Source organism: Culex pipiens, chromosome 3, assembly GCF_016801865.2.
Source record: "Culex pipiens pallens isolate TS chromosome 3, TS_CPP_V2, whole genome shotgun sequence".
NCBI lineage: Eukaryota > Metazoa > Arthropoda > Insecta > Diptera > Culicidae > Culex > Culex pipiens.
Window position 1 is genome coordinate 155,927,182 of NC_068939.1, and position 20,537 is coordinate 155,947,718.

The window sequence follows — 20,537 nt, forward strand, 5'->3', positions numbered from 1 at the left end:
CACACATAAAAAATCACTTTTCACTCCGAATATTTTTACGACCACGCGCTCCCTTTGCCAATTATGCACTCTGAACACGATCACGGATACAGCACAAAAAGAACACCACAAAAATCCATCATCCCGGCACTGCTGCTCACACGATACTCAAAATTGCCATGGCGAAGATTTGGAGACAAAGACAAAAACGAGTTTTTTTTTTAATACTTAATTTGAAATAATAGCTGAACCTTTAGTTAAAAGCAATCAATCAGTCTCATTTTTTCTCAATACTTTGCAAATGAGTATAAAACGATGCAATTGTGGTATTAAATGAAACTCGGTACAAACAAATGTCACTCAATTATGAAATGAACTAACGAGTCACTCACAGCTATATTACCATGAATGTGAGAATTAAAATACGAAGAGAATGAGAGTAAAATTATGGACAGCAAACCAAACCAACTTTAGTCCGCGACCAAAAAATATAACAAAACTCAACTAAAAAAAAAGCCGTTTGCATATTTACCAAACAAATCAAATTTAAAAAAATAATTCAAAAATATCAAACAGGAGCACAACACACTTGTAAAAATGTAAAATATCATAACCCAAAAAGATGAAAAAACGAACAAAAACAAACTCTAAAATGGAATGGAAGCACAGTGCAAACTCTCGCGAGTCATCGTGAGACAGTTATAACACGAGCGCGCAGAGTACCTCTACCAGTCAGTCGCAGGCGCGCTCTCCCCGAGGTTAGACCGTGAATTTCCCCTCGTTTTAATCGCACACTGTCCTATACGGTTTCGGTGCAGTAGAATTTTATTTTTACCTTTGGTCGTTTTACTTCTTTCTTCTGTTTTGGCAGTTCGGTTGGGTCAAAAATTGTGTGAATTTTAATTTGTTCTTAAGTAATTCCGCCACTGCAACATTGTTTCAACGAGGCATTTGTGATTCACGAACGTACGTCGTGCGGGGGATTTTCGCGGATATTAATTGTCCGAACCCGTGAGAGTTACGGTCACTTGAAGACGCCAACCAAAAAAAAAATGTGAGAAAGTGCCAACAAGGGGGGGAGCCAAAAAAGTGAAGAGAAATCACCGAAAATTATGCTGCTTTCATCGTTGTTTCGATCAGCTGAGACGAAGAAACGAAAATGAAACTCAACATCAAAATCATAACCTCAAACTTATCATCGCAAGTCTGTGCGGTTTCGTGTGAGTGAAGCGTTTCTGGTTGTTTTACACCTCGCCGACGATCGTCACTCATTACACAAATCGCTTAGTCGTCGCGACGACCGTAGGTCCTCCACTGTGCAGGTCAAAGTCGAACCCAGGGAACACCCCAGCGGCGTCGGGCAGTTGTTGCATAACCAGGACTGGAAGTTCTGGACGTCGCCGCAGGAGAGGTAAGAACTCGTTCGAATCAAAATCAATAAACGCGAAGAACTTGGCCCAGTTATTGATTCTCGACGACGGTCAAAACATTCGGTTCTGTGACGTCACGTGCACAATCATACGGGAGGAGAGTTTTGTTGATTGTGAAAGCCATGAGCTCGCGGGCAAGGTCGTCGTCGCCTGTCGACGTCAGAAAGAGTAGAACACTGAACTGATTGGTGAGGCGCCGACGCAAAGAAGGGATGGGCAAGCGATGGGATGGGAGGGGGTGAGAGTGAGTGTTGTTGAATGAATTTAGACGGAATGTAGCCAACTCGCTACTAGAGTATAGTATAGACTGACTTAATGTTGATGGTCGATGTGTTTACGCCGAAAAAAAAACACGTTGTCTCAAGCCGGTTGTTTATAAGAGTTGATGTGTGTAGAATATGGGCCTATTGAGTCAAAAACAATGAATGACTTCTCGATTAAACTATAAAAAAAAAACAAAAATCTTTATTACCGTAAAACGGGACTTTGATAGGTTTGCGATTTTTCCGAAAAATTAAGAGTACAATTAAAATGCGTAAGGAATTGTTTAGAATCATACTGACCGTGGTAGAGATGTGTTCAAAGTACTCAAGAAGAACTTTTCATAAAATGTTGAAAAGTTTAAAAAGTTAGTTAGTTAGTTAGTTAGAAAATGTTGATGAAAGTTATTATTTTTTTTAACATCTCAAAATGTCATGATTTTCTCAATGAACATGATTTTGAATCGGAAAACGGAATGCATTTTCGGATTCTTTGGACAATTTTCCACTAGGAGATGGTTAAATAAGTTTGTAAATAATAAATAATATATGTTTTTGAAATACAATTTAAAAAAAATTCAAAAATTTATAGGCAACTTCAGTTGAACAAATTTCATGTAAAATGTGAAAACTTGTGATTCGTGCTTCAAATTCAGTTTAAATTGCAATATAAATCGACAATTTTATAAACAAAACTAGTTTTAACAAATTTCAGGCTAAATTCCAACTTTTTAACAATTTTTCCTAAAATTTATATGTATTTTGGTAAAACGCTTATAAACTTAGTTAACTCAATATAAACATTGATTTTTTTTCTTAAAAACTATATCAGGTACTTTAGTGATGTTACATTTAACGTACAAATAAAGTTTGAACATCTTAAATATGATTTTAACAAGAAAAACTATGACTATCAAAGTCACCCCGAAATTTAAACTAAGAATTTTTAACGTAACTTTTTTTCTAAACACTATTGAAAAAAAACTTTTTTTTTCAAACTAGTGGACCAAATAAGGACTTGGCAAAAAAAATAAAAAAATATAAATAATGAAAGAACAAGCCATAGTTTCAACATTTACATTAAGAAAGTGTTTTAAAATGCCTTTTACACTAGTCCAGATGTTTTGCAATCATTAGTTTTCAAAAAATGTATGATTTGACGAAAACAAAAATTTTAGCGAAAAAAAACGTTTTGCGATAATAAATATCGAACACTTCAAAAGAATTTTAAATCAACTCAAACATGCTAAAAAAGATTCTAAACGCTGGGGAATGTATTTTCAATTGATTTCAGCTGATTGCAGTTGAATTTTCATTGAAATTTTGAAGTTTTTTGAAAAAAAAATTTGAGTAATTTTACATACAGTCCAGATTATCTGAAGTTTCGATTATCCGAAGGTCCGAATCATGACCAAAAATATTTTTTTTTGTATTTTCTTATTTTAACATAAAATTTGAGTTCTGCTACGTCGTTTTAGTCAAATTTGAATATTTTATTGCCATTTTGGTCGCCATCTTGGATTTGAAAATTTTAAATCATTTTAGAGTAGTTTATGTGTCAATCAACAAAATTAATAAAAAAAAATCCTGAAATCCAGCCGATTCCAGCTAAAACTTGTCTCTTCTTTTACAACCACTAGATCATTTTGTACATTTTTGGGCCATTCTAGACAATTTTAGAGCTTGAAAACCGAATTTTGGTCAATTCTCTCAAAAGTAATGGGCAAAAAACGATTTAAAAATGCTGATTTTCAAATTGAGATTTAATGAGTTAAACAAAAAAATTCCTCCGAGATATTTTCAGAAAATGTACTCTAGAATGTGTACTTTTAGATGCTTTCAAGAGCGAGGTCAAACTCCACCACCTTTTCAAATTATTCACACTTCAAAATGGCGTCTTTTTCGTCGTGTTTTGGCTATGACTTTCGTTTAAAAGGTCCGATTTTTGCTCTCTTGGAAGATAAATGTGTAATTGATAAGTTCTACAAATGTCTAGAAGACACCAACTCGCTACAGCATAAGCCTGAGTTGATAAATTAAAAAAATCATTTTTTTATAAACACCTTAACCAAAATCACAAAAATGGCTCTGAAAACTTCCCGTTTAAAGATAGAGCTTTGTGCTCTTCAGCAAAGTTGCTCAAAATGGTGCTCCCTACAACTTTCTGAAGACACTAAAGTGCTAACTCGTCATCCCGCCAAAATAAAAATTCTGAACCACCCTCAAATTTGGACCACCCTAATGTCCATCATTCCCAAAGATGGCCCTTATTGACTCTGATAATTTGTCCCGTAGACAATAAAGCTCTAAATCTTAACGTGTGTCCGCTTACACACGCAGCTAAATTACTTTTTTTTTTGCTGTGTACAGCGTAATTTAATAGTTTTTTAAAATGTATCAAATAAAAAATTTATGATTGCAAAAAAAACTGGAAGGGTGTAAAATGCTAAAATACCTTTTAAAAGAACTGTTTTCATTTAAATGTTGAAGCCAGCCTTAAATTTATTTATTTTTATTTTTTTATTTTAATTATAAATTAAGAGTTAAATAATGAATTCTGTCCAACTAGAGTTCGAAAATCTCACAACAGACACCCGTTTTTTGTACATATGAACCCAAGGCCGTTGTCAAATTGTAACCCACTTTCTGGCAACTAGAACAGCTGATAGTGTACCCGCGATAGTACAAGTGAGTACACATGTTTTACAAAAGGTAAGCGGTTGCATGTAGTTAGTCACGTGTTGTCGTTATCAATCTTCGAAAAACTTAGATAACACCAGCAATAAGTGTTTGTTTGAAATAGTGTGCGGTTGGCAACAGAACTAAAAAAATGATGAAGAATTTAATAGGTGGCAAATCCCTGTAACTGTTTTGTAAAACAATGCAACTGTCGCGCATCTTGCGACCTTTTTGACGCGTTATCAGGACATCATTGAGGGTAATGCAAATAGACATAATTTCCGCTGTTGCAATCTCGCATGCTGCAACAATGTTGCAGTACTATACTCATTGCGACAAGTCAAATTTGTTTTTTTTTTCAGCCAAATTACGGCCTTATTGGCGGTCATCAATCTTTGTCCATTAGCATAGCTTGTTGAGACAGTTTTTTTCCGGATTGTTGCAATCAATTTTGATTGTTTCGTAATCATTGTTGCAATCATATCTTGAGCCTTGAAAATTATTAATCTTCTCATTGAAAAGTGCCGGCGACAAAATTGGGCGAAAAGTTCACCGCCCGGAGATCGCGAGTTGGCGCGAGCGAATGAACACCGCGAAAAAAGATTCGGGGGTGCATTGGGGTTAAATGATCATTTCGTCATTCGGTTTAATTAAAAAATAATTATTTTTTCGTAAATATCGCTACTTTGATGCGATGTAATTCATTTTTACAGTAAATTAGGCATTGTTACATTAAATTTGACCTTTCAAACGCACTAGAATGGCCAAATTTTAAAACATCAATGTTTGCCAATTTGACCGTTTTACCCCCAATTCCCCTTGTAGAACAAAAGAAAAGTTCATCCGCTGTCTGTCAGCAGCGCGCTGTTTTGTTTGCTGGATCAACATTTGGAAATGTCGAACGTTGAAGGAAATCGCTCAAAAAATGGAAATTAACCGAATTCAAATGTTATGGCCGCAAATGAAAGGTAAGGGTGGCTAATTTTTTATTCCGATCTGTAAAACTAGTTCTGGCGAGGGTTCTGGGCACTGCGGCAATCGATTTTACCGGCGGGTTGCTTCCGGTTGCATTTGATTTGAGGAGAAGGTTTTTCAATCCACCAGGGGCTTATTCGGGGGCAACAGTTTCGGTAATCCGGAACTTCCGGTAAGTTTCATATTTGCAGTGTTTAGCATGAAAAACAAACTTAGACCAATCTTTCAAGTGTGCGCTCTTTTTGAGGAGGGGGCGCAAACCGAAGAAGAGTGCAACTCGGGGGAGAGTTATTTCGGAGTTTGAGCGCAAATCGAAGGAGCGTTATTGCGGGGTTTTGGCGTTAAATGGGATTTTCTTTTTTAATTTTATTTATAATTAAACGAAACATTTATATAAGGGGTCATCCACAAAACACTGATAATGGGCCATCCTCAAATCTGGGTATCCAAGAACTCCCGGTTGTCATGGCCTAGATAGCTACCTGATCAACGGAGGTCTATATGGGTGAATTAACCATCGGTATAGCTTCAGATAGCTTTAGTGAACCACGATGTTGGATTATTATGGGTCCTCCAGGAACTCCCGGGAGTTATGACCTGATGATTTACCTGACTTCCGAGAGTTCCTGGGAAACCCATAACAATCCAGCATGGTGCAAAGTGTCCATCATGGTCCCAGGGTTACCAGGTCTGAAGAGTACAAAATCTGGCAAAAAATCTGGGAAAAATCTGGCAAGCCACTTTTCTCAAATTAATAAGTAAGTTTTTGTTCAAAAACTGTGTATTTTTACTTTTTATACATTATATGCGAAAAAAGAGGTGTTCTTCAACAATTTGCAACCTGAAACGGTGATGATATAGAAATTTGGTGTCAAAGGGACTTTTATGTAAAATTAGACGCCCGCTTTGATGGCGTACTCAGAATTCCGAAAAAACGTATTATTAATCGAAAAAAACACTAAAAAAGTTTTAAAAATTCTCCCATTTTCCGTTACTCGACTGTAAAAATTTTTGGAACATGTCATTTTATGGGAAATTTAATGTACTTTTCGAATCTACATTGACCCAGAAGGGTCATTTTTTCATTTAGAACAAAAATTTTCATTTTAAAATTTCGTGTTTTTACTAACTTTGCAGGGTTATTTTTTAGAGTATAATAATGTTCTACAAAGTTGTAGAGCAGACAATTACAAAAATTTTGATATATAGACATAAGGGGTTTGCTTATAAACATCACGAGTTATCGCGAGTTTACGAAAAAAAAGTTGTGAAAAAGTTACTTTTTGCGTTTCTCTTTGTTTCGTCGTCCGTGTCTGTCGCGGGTGGCCACGAACGGCCATGATCGATGACGACCAACTTTTTCAAAACTTTTTTTCGTAAAATCGCGATAACTCGTGATGTTTATAAGCAAACCCCTTATGTCTATATATATTAAAATTTTTGTAATTGTCTGCTCTACAACTTTGTAGAACATTGTTACACTCTAAAAAATAACCCTGCAAAGTTAGAAAAAACACGAAATTTTAAAATGTAAAATTTTGTTCTTAATGAAAAAATGACCCTTCTGGGTCAATGTAGATTCGAAAAGTACATTAAATTACCCATAAAATGACATGTTCCAAAAAATTTTACAGTCGTGTAACGGAAAATGAGAGAATTTTTAAAACTTTTTTAGTGTTTTTTTCGATGAAAAATACGTTTTTTCGGAATTCTGAGTACGCCATCAAATCGGGCGTCTAATTTTACATAAAAGTCCCTTTGACACCAAATTTCTATCTCATCACCGTTTCAAGCTGCAAATTATTGAAAAACACCTCTTTTTTCGCATGTTCAAAAATGGAAGGGGTCGTACCGCCCCTCCGTCACGAGATATCAAAAAACGGACCTCGGATTCGTGATCAGGGACACAAGTTACCCGTTAGGACAAAGTTTCACGCAAATCGAAGAGGGGTCGGGGCAACTGCTGTGTGAGTTGGCGGAGAATTACCCATATACCCATATAGTTTCGCGTTGATCAGGTAGATCATCAGGTCATCACTTCCTGGAATTCTTGGATGATCGATAACAACGTACCCCAGAGTATCTATCGTTGTTCACTGAAGCTACCTGAAGCCACACCGATGATCAATTCACCCATATAAACAATAGAGTCAATTGTTATGTTCAACGGTAAAAAACAGATTAAAACCCATTTTTGATCATTTTTTTTTCATTTAAATGCAAAAAAAGGACAGGACAACATTTTTTTTGATGAATCAACTAAGGTCTGCTTAGAACGAGCTGTGATTTTTTTTTTAAATTGATTTAAAATCGATTTTAAATCCTTCTCGGTCGTACAAAGTGTCATTGTACTCAGAAAAATAAGCTTTATCGTTGTGAACAATAATATCACAAATGTAAGCTTCACCTTTGGGCCCAATTGGGTACTAAAGCCCTATGTAAATTTGTATGTACAACGGTACAAAACCCGATTAAAAACCATTTCTGATCACTTTTTTCATTTTTATGCAAAAAAAAGTTATTGACAAGACAACATTTTTTCGATGGATTAACTATGGTCCCCTTGGAACGAGCTGTCAAGTAGGACCTTTTGTTTTTGATTTAAAAATCCATTTTAAACTCTTTGTGGTCGTGCAAAGGGTTATTGTACTCAGAAAACTAAGCTTTATTGCTGTAAACAATAATATCAGCAATCTAAGCTTCATTTTAGGACCCAATTGAAACAGAAACATATCAAACGAAATATTTGAAACCAAACCTGCACAACAACAAACAAACAGAAAAATGAGGCGTTAATTTGGATTCAACAAAGTATTTATTTCCTTTCGTTATTGCAAATCGACTTTTGATTGCATTTTCAGATTTGTATGAAACCTTGTCCATTGATGTTTTTTATGACCAAAATAGTTATTGTGCACTATTGCCTCATATTCTTCATACAAAATGGTGTCTGTCTATACACAAGTGCTGTGAATGTTTTCGCAAATCTGTATCTTGAGATAAGATTTTCTGAATACCAACCATTGGCAAAGTTTTAAGTTATGACCAGGTTTGAATTAAAAACTTTTTTTAGTCTAAAAAAGATTATAGTTACAATGGTTCATACACCCATATAGACCCCCGTTGATTAGGTAGATCATCAGCATGGCTTTCTACCTAAGGTACTCGCGAGTGTGTAGTAGTGCGGTTGTCAAAATCGTTATCTCTGACTCTCTCACTCCACTGCCACTGACATTGTTTATGTTTTGCTTTTCCTGGCACGTTCCATTGTTCGTTTGTTATTGTTTTGGTTTTAGTGGCACGGAGTCATGCACTCACACTAATGCAAAGCAAGATCGTGAGTACCTATGATATACAGCCTTGGATCATCAGGTCATAATTCCCGGGAGTTCCTGGAGGACCCATAATAATCCAACATGGCGAAGGGTATCCATCGTGGTTCACTGAAGCAACCTGAAGCTATACCGATGGTTAATTCACCCATATAGACCTCCGTTGATCTGGTTGATATCCAGGTCATAACTTCAAGGAGTTCTTAGAAGACTTATAACAATCCAACGTACCCCAGTGTGTCCATCGTTGTTCACTGAAGCTACACTCAAACCCCGATGGTTTGACACCAACTGTTGTCAGACGAACGGGGTCACTTTTTAGTTTGACACCCCTTTTACACGGAGTTCACGCACACTACCAAACGTGTGTTTTGATAGTGTGCGTGAGCGCCGTGTAAAAAGTGCCAGTTCGTCTTTTTTTAGTTTGACTTTGACCAACCAACGGGGTACAAACTAAAAAAGTGTCAAACGAAAAAGTGACCAACCATCGGGGGTTGAGTGTATACCGATGGTTAATTCACCCATATAGACCTCCGTTGATCAGGTAGCTATCTAGGCCATGACATCCGAGAGTTCTTGGATACCCAGATTTGAGGATGGCCCATTATCAGTGTTTTGTGGATGACCCCTTATATAAATGTTTCGTTTAATTGTAAATAAAATTAAAAAAGAAAATCCCATTTTACGCCAAAACCCTGCAATAAAGCTCCTTCGATTTGCGCTCAAACCCCGAAATAACGCTCCCCCGAGTTGCGCTCTTCTTCGGTTTGCGCCCCCTCCTCAAAAAGAGCGCACACTTGAAAGATTGGTCTAAGTTTGTTTTTCATGCTAAACACTGCAAATATGAAACTTACCGGAAGTTCCGGATTACCGAAACTGTTGCCCCCGAATAAGCCCCTGGTGGATTGAAAAACCTTCTCCTCAAATCAAATGCAACCGGAAGCAACCCGCCGGTAAAATCGATTGCCGCAGTGCCCAGAACCCTCGCCAGAACTAGTTTTACAGATCGGAATAAAAAATTAGCCACCCTTACCTTTCATTTGCGGCCATAACATTTGAATTCGGTTAATTTCCATTTTTTGAGCGATTTCCTTCAACGTTCAACATTTCCAAATGTTGATCCAGCAAACAAAACAGCGCGCTGCTGACAGACCGCGGATGAACTTTTCTTTTGTTCTACAAGGGGAATTGGGGGTAAAACGGTCAAATTGGCAAACATTGATGTTTTAAAATTTGGCCATTCTAGTGCGTTTGAAAGGTCAAATTTGATGTAACAATGCCTAATTTACTGTAAAAATGAATTACATCGCATCGAAGTAGCGATATTTACGAAAAAATAATTATTTTTTAATTAAACCGAATGACGAAATGATCATTTAACCCCAATGCACCCCCGAATCTTTTTTCGCGATGTTCATTCGCTCGCGCCAACTCGCGATCTCCGGGCGGTGAACTTTTCGCCCAATTTTGTCGCCGGCACTTTTCAATGAGAAGATTAATAAATTGGCAATTTAATTATAGGTGAAGAAAAAAGATCCTTCTACCCTAAACGGTCTAAATTTCGCAACTCATCGCTCAAACGTTTTACTATCTTCTTGACAATCTCACTTAATATTGGGCAATTCGGGGCGCCGCACGATGTCCACGGTGCCAAGAGCTGGTCTACACGCTCATTCGGGGCCATCCATAAACCACGTGGACACTTTAGGAGGGGGGGGGGGGGTATGGCGATTGTCCACGCTTCATACAAAAAAAGATTTTTTTTGTATGGACAATTGTCCACGAGGGGGAGGGGGGGGTCGTGATTTCCAAAAAAATTGTCCACGTGGTTTATGGATGGTCCCTTCATGGTGACAAAGGAACTGCACGTCTGTTTCTATCAGAGCTGTATCAGCCAAATTGGTGGCGTTTAAGATCAATTGAATGATGCAACACTGGGAATGGGACTTTCGACTCAGCTGTTAGAGGTATACGATTGATTGTGTTTATCAAAGGCATTTGGCATAAAAAAATGCAATAATATATGTATCAATAAAAATGTATCACAAAAAAGTTAAATAGAATCTAGTAACAATTTCTACCTGGTTTCGATTCTTTGCCTAACAAGATTTTAACCAGGTCAAAATAAGCGACCAATTAAACCTTCAACCGCCACTTTGCACGTGGCGTTCTGTTTCGCCAAATGGCAACAATATGTGTTTATTCCCACGCCACGGTTTCAAGCGCTTGACTGAGTTTTGCAAAAATAGAAATTTCCACCGAGTCAGCAATCAGAAATCGTTCCACTGGAGAGTGGGCCACCTCGGTGCAAATTATAGCAAACATTCTGACATTTTTTTTGTTTTAATGAAATCTGTGCAGTGTTTGGTGCTATTGCGGCTCACATTTGCTCCGAATTTATAGGTCTTCGTAAAATGCGTTTTATTTCTGTGAGAAGAAGAAGCCCTTCAGAAACCTTGATTTACAGAGCAGACGTGTGTCCTTTGATTGGAGCTTAGCGCGTTTTTGACGGTGTGTTTTTTTTTACTTTCGCCGACGGCCATGGCGGCGGCCGCGACGGCGGAGAGTGAGTGGACGGAGCATAGAACTGAGGATGGAAGGCCGTTCTACTGGAACGCGGCCATGAAGAAAAGTGTGTGGGAGAAGCCGGACGGGTTCCAACCCAAAAAGCAGGCGGTGACGGGCATGGAGGTGGAAGACTCCGAAGGAAGAGGAGAGGACGGGGGCGAATTTCGTCCCGTGGTCAAGGTTCGGCGCAGGAAGGCTAAGGAGGAGATCAACGACGGCAATGGCCAGGAAGTGGAGAAACTGCTCAGCAACAACAAGTTCAGCTCGCTAGCGGAGAAGAGCAACAACAATAACAATGCGAATCCAGCAGCAGAAAAAACCACCCCTGTGGTACCAGCATCCGGCAATTCGGCCGGGGAGAAGAAGCAGCCGCCGCTGGTGGTGAAAGAAACGAGCTTCGCCCGCCTTGCGAAGGTGATGTCGACATGTGATGTCCAGCCGGAACACAAACTGACGCGGTACGGCACCAAAATTACGTGCTTCTCGAGCGACGACTTCGACACGGTGCAAGCCCACCTGAAGAAGAACAAGGTGCAGTTCTACACGCACGGAAAGCGCAGTGCGAGACCGCACCGGGTAGTAATGCGAGGTCTCCCGAACGCGGAACCGGATTACGTCAAGGAGCTGCTCAAGACGGAACATCAGCTGGACGTCTTGGCAGTACACGCCATCAGGCGGAAGCAGCAGCTTCCCGCCATCGATGAGACGCCTTTCATCGTGCTCTTCCCCAAGGGTCACACCAGTCTGAAGGAGTTGAGTAGCAAGGTAAAGAAAGTGGGACCAGTCGTCGTCCGGTGGGTGGCCTACCGGAACAAAGAACCGCACGTGACCCAGTGCAAGAACTGCTTGCAGTTCGGTCACGGAACCAGTAACTGCCATCTCAAGCCCAGGTGCAGCAGCTGTGGGGGAGCCCACAGCACGGAAAAGTGCAAAGCAGAAGAAACGGAAGCCAAGAAGTGTGTCAACTGCTCTGGATCCCACGAGGGTCTGGACCGCAGCTGTCCCAAACGTGCGCAGTTCATCCAGTCGAGGCAGCAGGCGTCCACGCCGAAGCCGCCAGCATGGAAGAAGGACAAGCAGACTCCGGCAGGAGCCACGTTCACCGCGGCGGATTTTCCTCCGCTACCTGGAGCGGTGCCGTCCGTTGGGACGGAAGAAAAGCATCCTCGTCCCGCAGGAAGAAGTCCAGATAATACTGGCGCCGGCGCCGGTGCAACCCCGAAGGAGGATCAAGGCGAACCGAAGCTGTACAGCGAGTCGGAGCTGTGGTCCATTTACCGAGAGTACAGAGTTCGCTTGAGGCAGTGCAAGACACCCGAGGAACAGATCGATGTGATCGCACACTTGCTGACACATGGCACGAAAAAATGATCATCTGAATCAGTTACAGTTTTTTTTTATTTTTCTTTTATTATTTTTGTACCTTTTGATCCTCGGTCCTAACCTGGTCACAGCACCTAAAAGGACCTAATAAAAATAAGCTATGAAAAAAAAAAAAAAAAACCTTGATTTATTTGACCCTTTTGATAGAAGCACTTGCAAAGAGCGTGATTTCAATTAACTTGTTTTCTTGGGGAATTGCAGTACAGTAAAATGTTATCTTCATACTTGAAAATTGTCTTAAGTAGAATTACAGCAATCAGTTGGTTTGCCAGTCGTTTAGTGTTATAAAAGCCTCTCCACATATAAAATGCAATTTATATGTGGATTTTCCTTAACAGAGAGTCCATATTGCAATCTCTACCTTAAACGCTCTCAAACCAACACTCGAAACTGCAACAAAATTCAACCAACGCGGAACGCACCCGTTTTCGCGAATCAAAATTCCACAGCTTACAATGTTTTCCTTGTTTTCCCGCCCAAATTAATGGAATGTTTTCTTTGCTCTAAAATTATATATTTACAGTACGGCTGGCAGGTCACACGGTGGCGACTGGGAGTAGGTAGGGTTTGTGGCATCCCAAAGCATCCAACATGGCCTCTTTCGGCGTGTGGGACTACGTCGTGTTTATCGCCATGCTGATGGTGTCGGCCGGCATCGGCATCTACTACAGGTTCTCCGGCGGAAAGCAGAAAACTACGACGGTAAGCGATTCTTTGGACTTGGTTTAATTGATACACGCTTTGGCCTCAAGAATCATCGTATTGTTGTTTTTTGAATCCAAAAGACGAAAAAAAAGAATACAAAAAAATCAAGGTAACAAATATTATTTGACATATAAGTTCAAACAATGCAAGAATACAAAAAATACTTCAATATAATTTAGAAACAAAAAAAATATTGTGAAGATATTGTATTTTTTCAAAACCAGTTGCAATTTTGCCTATCTTATTTTGTTCTGATTCTGTTTAAAAACAAACAGCATGCATAGCTTAGCATACATAACACAAGTAGCACGAAAAGTAGCCAATGATCGCGTGATGTTCGATGGTGCTGACCAAGTGCTGACCATTGGCTCCATTTTAGTTCATTGAGCAATTCTCTACGAAATCGGTCTTTTTTCTTCAATTTTAATTTTTGTATTTTTAAATCCTGCTGAAACTTTTTAAGTGCCTTCGGTATGCCCAAAGAAGTCATTTTGCATCATTAGTTTGTCCATATAATCTTCCATACAAATTTGACAGCTGTCCATACAAAAATGATGTATGAAAATTCAAAAAATCTGTATCTTTTGAAGGAATTTTTTGATCGATTTGGTGTCTTCGGCAAAGTTGTAGGTATATATATGGACTACACTGGAAAAAAAATGATACACGGTAAAAAAAAATGGTGATTTTTTATTTAACTTTTTGTCACTTGATTTGCAAAAAAACACTATTTTTAATTTTTGATATGTTTTAAAGGACATCAAATGCCAACTTTTCAGAAATTTCCAGGTTGTGCAAAACATCTTTGACCGAGTAGTGAATTTTTGAATCAATACTGATTTTATTTTTTTAAATCGAATTATTGGTCGCAAAAATTTTTCAACTTCGTCTTGTTTTCAATTTTTTTTAAATATTGTTTTCGAAAAGATCGGAAAATTTCACGAATGTTTCATATTTTAACATTGTAAATCGAACCATTAGTTGCTGAGATATCGACGTTAGAAAATGGTGGGTTGTTTGGGTGAGACTTGGAAAACATCAATTTTTATGTTTTTAAATCTTTGCATGGCAATATCTCTGCAACTAAGGGTCGTATCAACAAAGTTCGATAAAGCAAAATATAGAGAATTTTCTCAGCTTTTCAAAAATATTTTTTTCAATAGTGGGCAACCATGTGCACTTATTGAAAAAAATGAAAACGGTATACTTTATTAAAATTTCACTAAAGTACTTTTTGATTCTAAATTTGATTTTACATCGAAAAATGAAGTTGAAAATTTTTTGCGACCGATATTTAGATTTTTTGAAAAAATCAGTATTGATTAAAAAATTCATAACTCGGTCAAAGATTTTTTGCACAACCTGGAAATTTCTGAAAAGTTGGCATTTGATGTCCCCTAAAACATATCAGAAAATTAAAAAAAATTAAAAGTAGTGTTTTTTTTTTGCAGATCAAGTTTTAGTGACAAAGAGTTAAATAAAAAATCACCAAATTTTTTTTCCAGTGTAGTCCATACCAACAACTTTGCCGAAGACACCAAATCGATCTAAAAATTCCTTCAAAAGATACAGATTTTTGAATGTTCATACATCATTTTTGTATGGACAGCTGCAAAATTTGTATGGAAAATTATATGGACAAACTAATGTTGCAAAATGGCTTCTTTGGGCATACCGAAGGCACCAAAAAAGTTTCAGTCGGATTAAAAAATACAAAAAAATCGAATGACCGAAATCTGAGATAACTGCATCTGAGATAACTGCTCCATTGTAAAAAATAATGCGACATAAGCCTAAATCCCAAATATGTGCTTGATTGGACTTAAAAGGAGCAGGCGCTCCGCACGGAGTGTTTTCTAGAACAAACTTCGGTCTGATATTTGAAGATTTTTTTCAATTTTATAGGATTTTTCTTCACATTATCTAGCTTTCTTTGAAATGACTCCAAATCCAAGCTGGAATCCCCAATACGACCGAATAAAAATTTTTTCTTTGTAAAATTTGTTATGAATGAACAACAAAAGATTGCCCGAATACAAATTTGAGCATGAGACACTGCTAAACTTTGAGTATTCCATTAAAAAGCTTTTTATTACTGTAAAGGTATCCACAATTATTTTTTTCAATCCTCTGTCATCTTACTCTGTCATCTTACACCATGACATTTTAGAACATTTTCGAATCAATCAGATTGTAGAAAACAGTTTCCAAAATTATTTATCTAAAAAAAAAAGTATTAATTTTGGTTCAATATATGCGGAGATACGCCCGGGAGCGGCCGTGGCTGACTGGTTACGGTGTTCGCTTTGTAAGCGAACGATCCTGGGTTCGATGCCCATCTGCTCCCAACGAGAAAGTTAAGGAAATATAAATCTTGAAACATTGAACATGAACGAAAAATCTTAGTCGCTCGAGTCGGGGTTCGATCCCCCGTCCTTTGGATTGGTAAGCAAAATTGCTAACCACTAGGCCATGACGACTTGGTGAGCTATAACTGGAATTAGGAATACTGTTACTATCAACTATATACGCGCTGGGCCATTTGACAAGGGTAAATAACGTTTGAATCCGATTGGTGCAAACGTTCTTCAGGGCGGGGCTTGTCGATAAAAGCTGAGGTACCTCGCGCTCGGCTAGCCAGCGTAGAAATGGGTCACCAAAGCTCGGCAGAGCTAACACCATCCAAATGCCTATGCGAGTTATTTGCATGTATAGAATGTAAAAATCTAAAAATACATGGAAACAACTCAATTTGTAAGAAGCGGCCGCGTGTTCCCGTTTGGTTGGTTTGCACAAACACAAAAAAATATAAGCAGATTATACGCCCAATTCCCTAAAATAAAAAGTGACTTTCTCCAAAATGTTTGGATTTAATTCCCTTTCACCGACTTCCAGATATTTGCAATGATGATAATATTTTGTTGAAACACACGTGAAAATTATATTTTTTTAAAGGAAATTCATTGACATTGTTGATTAGAGTAATAAAAAAAACTCAGTAGGTTCATCATTTAAATGGGGACTAAATAAGTACATTTTTGAGAAAATCTCTTTTTATTTTACAAGTGACGAATGCCCTTTCTAGATTAAAGTCACGTTAATAAAATAAACAACAACAACTTTTTTTACGAACTTGGGCGTATCTCTGCTAAGACTTCTCGAATTTATAATGTCAATGTTCTCAAAAAATACACCGAGCTCCGAATTTGAACTGGGATTAAAAACGTAAACATCAAAGTTTTTCAAAAATGACCGTTTTTGAGGCATTTTGGCAACTAATGCACTGTCTCTAATCGCATAAATGTCCCATATAAATTTTCATCACTTTTGAGCTGTTATGCAGTTTGGTACAAAATGTTGTGCTCTTTCAGAAAAGCCTAAAACATCCAGTACTTTGTTCTGGAAATTAGAAGGGTATCAGGGTTTTTCGTGAAAACTTAACACGCAACCTTATGCGTGGGACAAACTTGCCTTGTGTTTTTCTCAGTTTGCTGTTTTTGCATATGGGACATCTATGTGAACATGGGCAGTGCGATTATGTTCAGCATCCCTGGCGTGTAGGCGTATAAAATGAAATTACATAGAAAAAGATCAATATTTTCTGATGTAAAATTACACATTTTCCAGGTGTCAAAAGATACGTGTAATTTACATCTTAAAAATTATGCAAATTACACAAGCGATTTAAAGTTTGCATCATTTTGTCATTTAATTTTTTACACATTAATTGAAGAAAAATAACAATAAAAAGAGGTAAATTTAAACGTTAATATTTTCAACTCACCATTCTTGGAAAATTTCCTAAATTCAGCTTTGAATCTTTAAACACAGTAAAAAATTGTGTAAATTTGTAAGGTGTAAAATTGGAAGTTGTAATATTAACTATTTTATGATGTTACCTCAATTTACACTAAAAAAAAGTGGCAACACAATGTTATTCACCACTTTTTCATTGTCATTGTTTTACACATTTTTAGAGGTAAATTACACATTTTTTTAACTGTATTGAAAGAATTGGTCGGTCTTTTTTTCAACATACAATTTCTTTATTTTCAGTATAAAAAAATATTAAGATTTTTTCGTCGTACAGCCCATATTTATTAACCGAAGTCCTCGAAAAAATGTCACTTCGGATTGTCAAAACTTAGAATAATCGAATCACGATTTTTTAGTTTTCTTATTTATGGCCGAAACTTCGGATAATCGAGTCTGAACTGTACTTTGTTCAACACAAATTGGGCAACTGAATGAATTAATTTCAATGCAAACATATAAGGACTATAAATCTGGCAGCAAATATAGAAAAAAAAACCATGCTTTGCCAATTTATAAATCTTAAAGTTATGTTCCTGAAAATGTGATAGACACTACAAACTTTGACAGTTAATGCACAAAAAATAAATATCTCAATCCCTCTTCCAGGAGTACCTGCTCGCCGACCGGAACATGTCGATCTGGCCCGTCTCGTTCAGCCTGATGGCCAGCTTCATGTCCGCCATCACGCTGCTAGGCGTCTCAAACGAAAACTACCAGTTCGGCACCCAGTTCGTGGTGATCAACATCTCGTACGGGCTGGCCACCCCCATCGCGGCGTACCTCTTCCTGCCGGTATTCTTCAAGCTGCAGGCCTGCAGCGCCTACCAGTACCTGGAGATGCGCTTCGGCAAGAAGACCCGCCTAGTTGCATCGCTAGCTTACACGCTGCAGATGATTCTGTACATGGGAATCGCTGTTTACGCACCGGCCTTGGCTCTCGAGGCGGTCACCGGGCTGGACCAGACGTACTCGATCCTGGCGATCGGCATCGTGTGTACGTTCTACTCCACGATCGGCGGCATGAAGGCGGTTCTGTTTACGGACGTGTTCCAATCGGTGCTGATGTTCGCGGCGATCTACGCCGTCATCATCTGTGCGGCAGTTAAAGCCGGCGGACTGGGTCCGATCTGGGAGGCGGCCGAAAAGGGTGGACGGTTGGAGTTGTGGAAGTGAGACTTTTTGAAGGGTTATGGGTTGTGTAGGATACTAATCGTTCTATACTTTCTTTCAGTTTTGATCCAGACCCAACAACGCGACACACCTGGTGGTCGCTGGTTATTGGAGGCATGTTCACCTACCTATCGCTGTACGCCGTCAACCAGACGCAGGTTCAGCGACTTCAAACCGTCAAGGATCTCAAGTCTGCACAGAAAGCGCTTTGGCTAAACTGGCCCATCCTGTCGCTGCTGAGTTTGAGTACCTCGTTCAGCGGTCTAGCGATCTACTACTTTTACAGCACATGCGATCCATTGAAGCAGGGTCGCATCAAGGTCCGTGATCAAACCATGCCGCTGTTCGTGGTGGACGCCATGGGTAGTATGCCGGGTCTTCCCGGCTTGTTTGTGTCGGGGATCTTTTCGGCGAGTCTTTCGTCGGTGTCGGCTGCACTCAACTCACTAGCTGCCGTTACACTGGAGGACTATCTGAAGCCACTGTACGCCAAAATTAAGGGACGACCTCTGCCCGACATGCAGTCCAGCTTCCCCACGAAGGTTATGGCCTTTGTCTACGGAATTATCTGCTTAGCGGTAGCCTTCGTAGCTCAGTTCATGGGAGGGGTTTTGCAAGCTTCGTTGACCATTTTCGGCGTCATCGGTGGACCACTGTTTGCCCTGTTTTCGTTGGGGATGTTCACCAAGCGAGCAAATCAGAGGGTAAGATCATTTGAGGTTCTTTTCAGTTGACATCTACTTAATGTTATCTTTTTCAGGGTGTTATCGTGGGTCTCGTGACGGGGATCGCATTCTCCCTATGGGTTGGCTTTGGTCAGCCTCGGCCACCGCTCAAAATGCTGGACTTTTCCGTAGAGGATTGCAGCCAGTTCGGCGGATACAACTCCACCACAATCACCCCAATGGTGATGGCCCAACGGGTAGACCGCCCAGACTCGGACTACTTCTACCTGTACCGACTATCCTACCTGTGGTCCGTGGTACTTGGCTACGTCCTAACATTCATCGTAGGTTACACCGTAAGTCTCACCCTGCGGTGGCTGGGCCACCAGGGCACGGAGCGGATCTACCTGGACAACGACCACGTCTACATCAACACGGATCTCTTCTCCCCACCGGTGGCCAAACACATCAAGCGGGCACTTGCGAGGCACATCGAGAACGGCGGAGAAGTAATTACCAAATGATAACCCCTTTCTTTTAGATCCGCCATCAAAATTTGCTCATTCCCATTTTTTCAGGTCGAAATTACCAAACGCCACGGCATCAACAAATCAGATTTCACCCACCTGTGATGACCATCTCATTGCTCATACCCCCCAAAATCCTAATTGTAAAGAAAAAAAAACACTTAGACTGTCCCCCGATGCTGAACGTACCTTAGGCGGATCTCCCGAGAGCTCCAACCTTGTAGTATATACAAATTGTTAAAAGTATTGTCCGCGTGATTGGAAAACAGTGTAGTGAACGTGTGTGACCCCTCCCCGCAACCCTCAAAAACTCTCGACGCCACCATCAATCCTGCATCCCAAATCAACAGCCATTGTTGGATACAGGATTGATGTTTGTCTCTCGAGTTCATAAAATCGATTGCACAAAATCTTAAAATCATCTAATCTTAAGAAAAACAACAGCAACAAAAACGGATTGCCACAGTGCCGCATTTCATGAAAGTGAGCAAACTAAAGTCTTCCAAAAAATGAAAAAGTACTATAGGTAGTAGTTACAATACAATTAGTTGCATACTGATCGGTGTAGATGTTTAGAAAACGCGATTGTTATTATTATTTCAAACGTGAAACGGAATTACTTAATTGGAGCGTAGAGTTTGTTTTTTAAAAGCTTACTGACTATAGGCATTAACTTAAGAGTTTTTAGTTTAAAGTGTGAGTTATGTAAACTGTACAACAATTGCGCAGGGATTTTTTTTTGTTATAGAATTGTGGTTTAACTGCAATATTGTTACGAAATAAATGTATGTCAAAATGTAAAAATATATTACATGTGATTTCTTATTCAAATTAAAAACAGATCCCGAAATTAATTAGATTTTTTTTTTATTCCGAAAAGTTGCACCAAAATCTCAGTAATAACATTGTATCTTGTTTTTATAACAAGGCAAATTTCTAATTAACACTGGAACGCCCAACGCATGTCCAACTTACACGGACGCCCAAACCTCCCAACAAAGCTAGAACGGTAACTTCAAAACGCCGATTCTCGGGCATAACTCAACCA

The 20,537-nt window shown here is 39.0% G+C and overlaps 1 protein-coding gene across 2 annotated transcripts; it reads left to right on the forward strand.

The window, feature by feature from the left end:
• Positions 1-743: 743 nt before the first annotated feature.
• On the forward strand, positions 744-20,297 carry LOC120414520 (putative sodium-dependent multivitamin transporter). Of its 2 annotated transcripts, XM_052710557.1 has the most exons (6): positions 744-1,390; positions 13,130-13,308; positions 17,734-18,296; positions 18,359-19,001; positions 19,058-19,471; positions 19,541-20,297. In XM_052710557.1, the coding sequence occupies exons 2-6, from the start codon at positions 13,198-13,200 to the stop codon at positions 19,592-19,594; spliced, it is 1,785 nt and encodes a 594-aa protein (XP_052566517.1). In that variant the 5' UTR covers positions 744-1,390; positions 13,130-13,197; the 3' UTR covers positions 19,595-20,297. The 2 variants fall into 2 exon arrangements, with proteins under 2 accessions (XP_052566517.1, XP_039431665.1); XM_039575731.2 differs by lacking the exon at positions 744-1,390 and having other exon boundaries at positions 12,992-13,308.
• Positions 20,298-20,537: the final 240 nt, after the last annotated feature.

Bases quoted from the DNA above. Each gene is read 5' to 3' on its own strand.
- LOC120414520 (XM_052710557.1), top strand. From the start codon at position 13,198: ATGGCCTCTTTCGGCGTGTGGGACTACGTCGTGTTTATCGCCATGCTG. The intron at 13,309-17,733 runs GTAAGCGATTCT...TCCCTCTTCCAG, and splicing joins GAAAGCAGAAAACTACGACG to GAGTACCTGCTCGCCGACCG. The intron at 18,297-18,358 runs GTGAGACTTTTT...ACTTTCTTTCAG, and splicing joins GGACGGTTGGAGTTGTGGAA to TTTTGATCCAGACCCAACAA.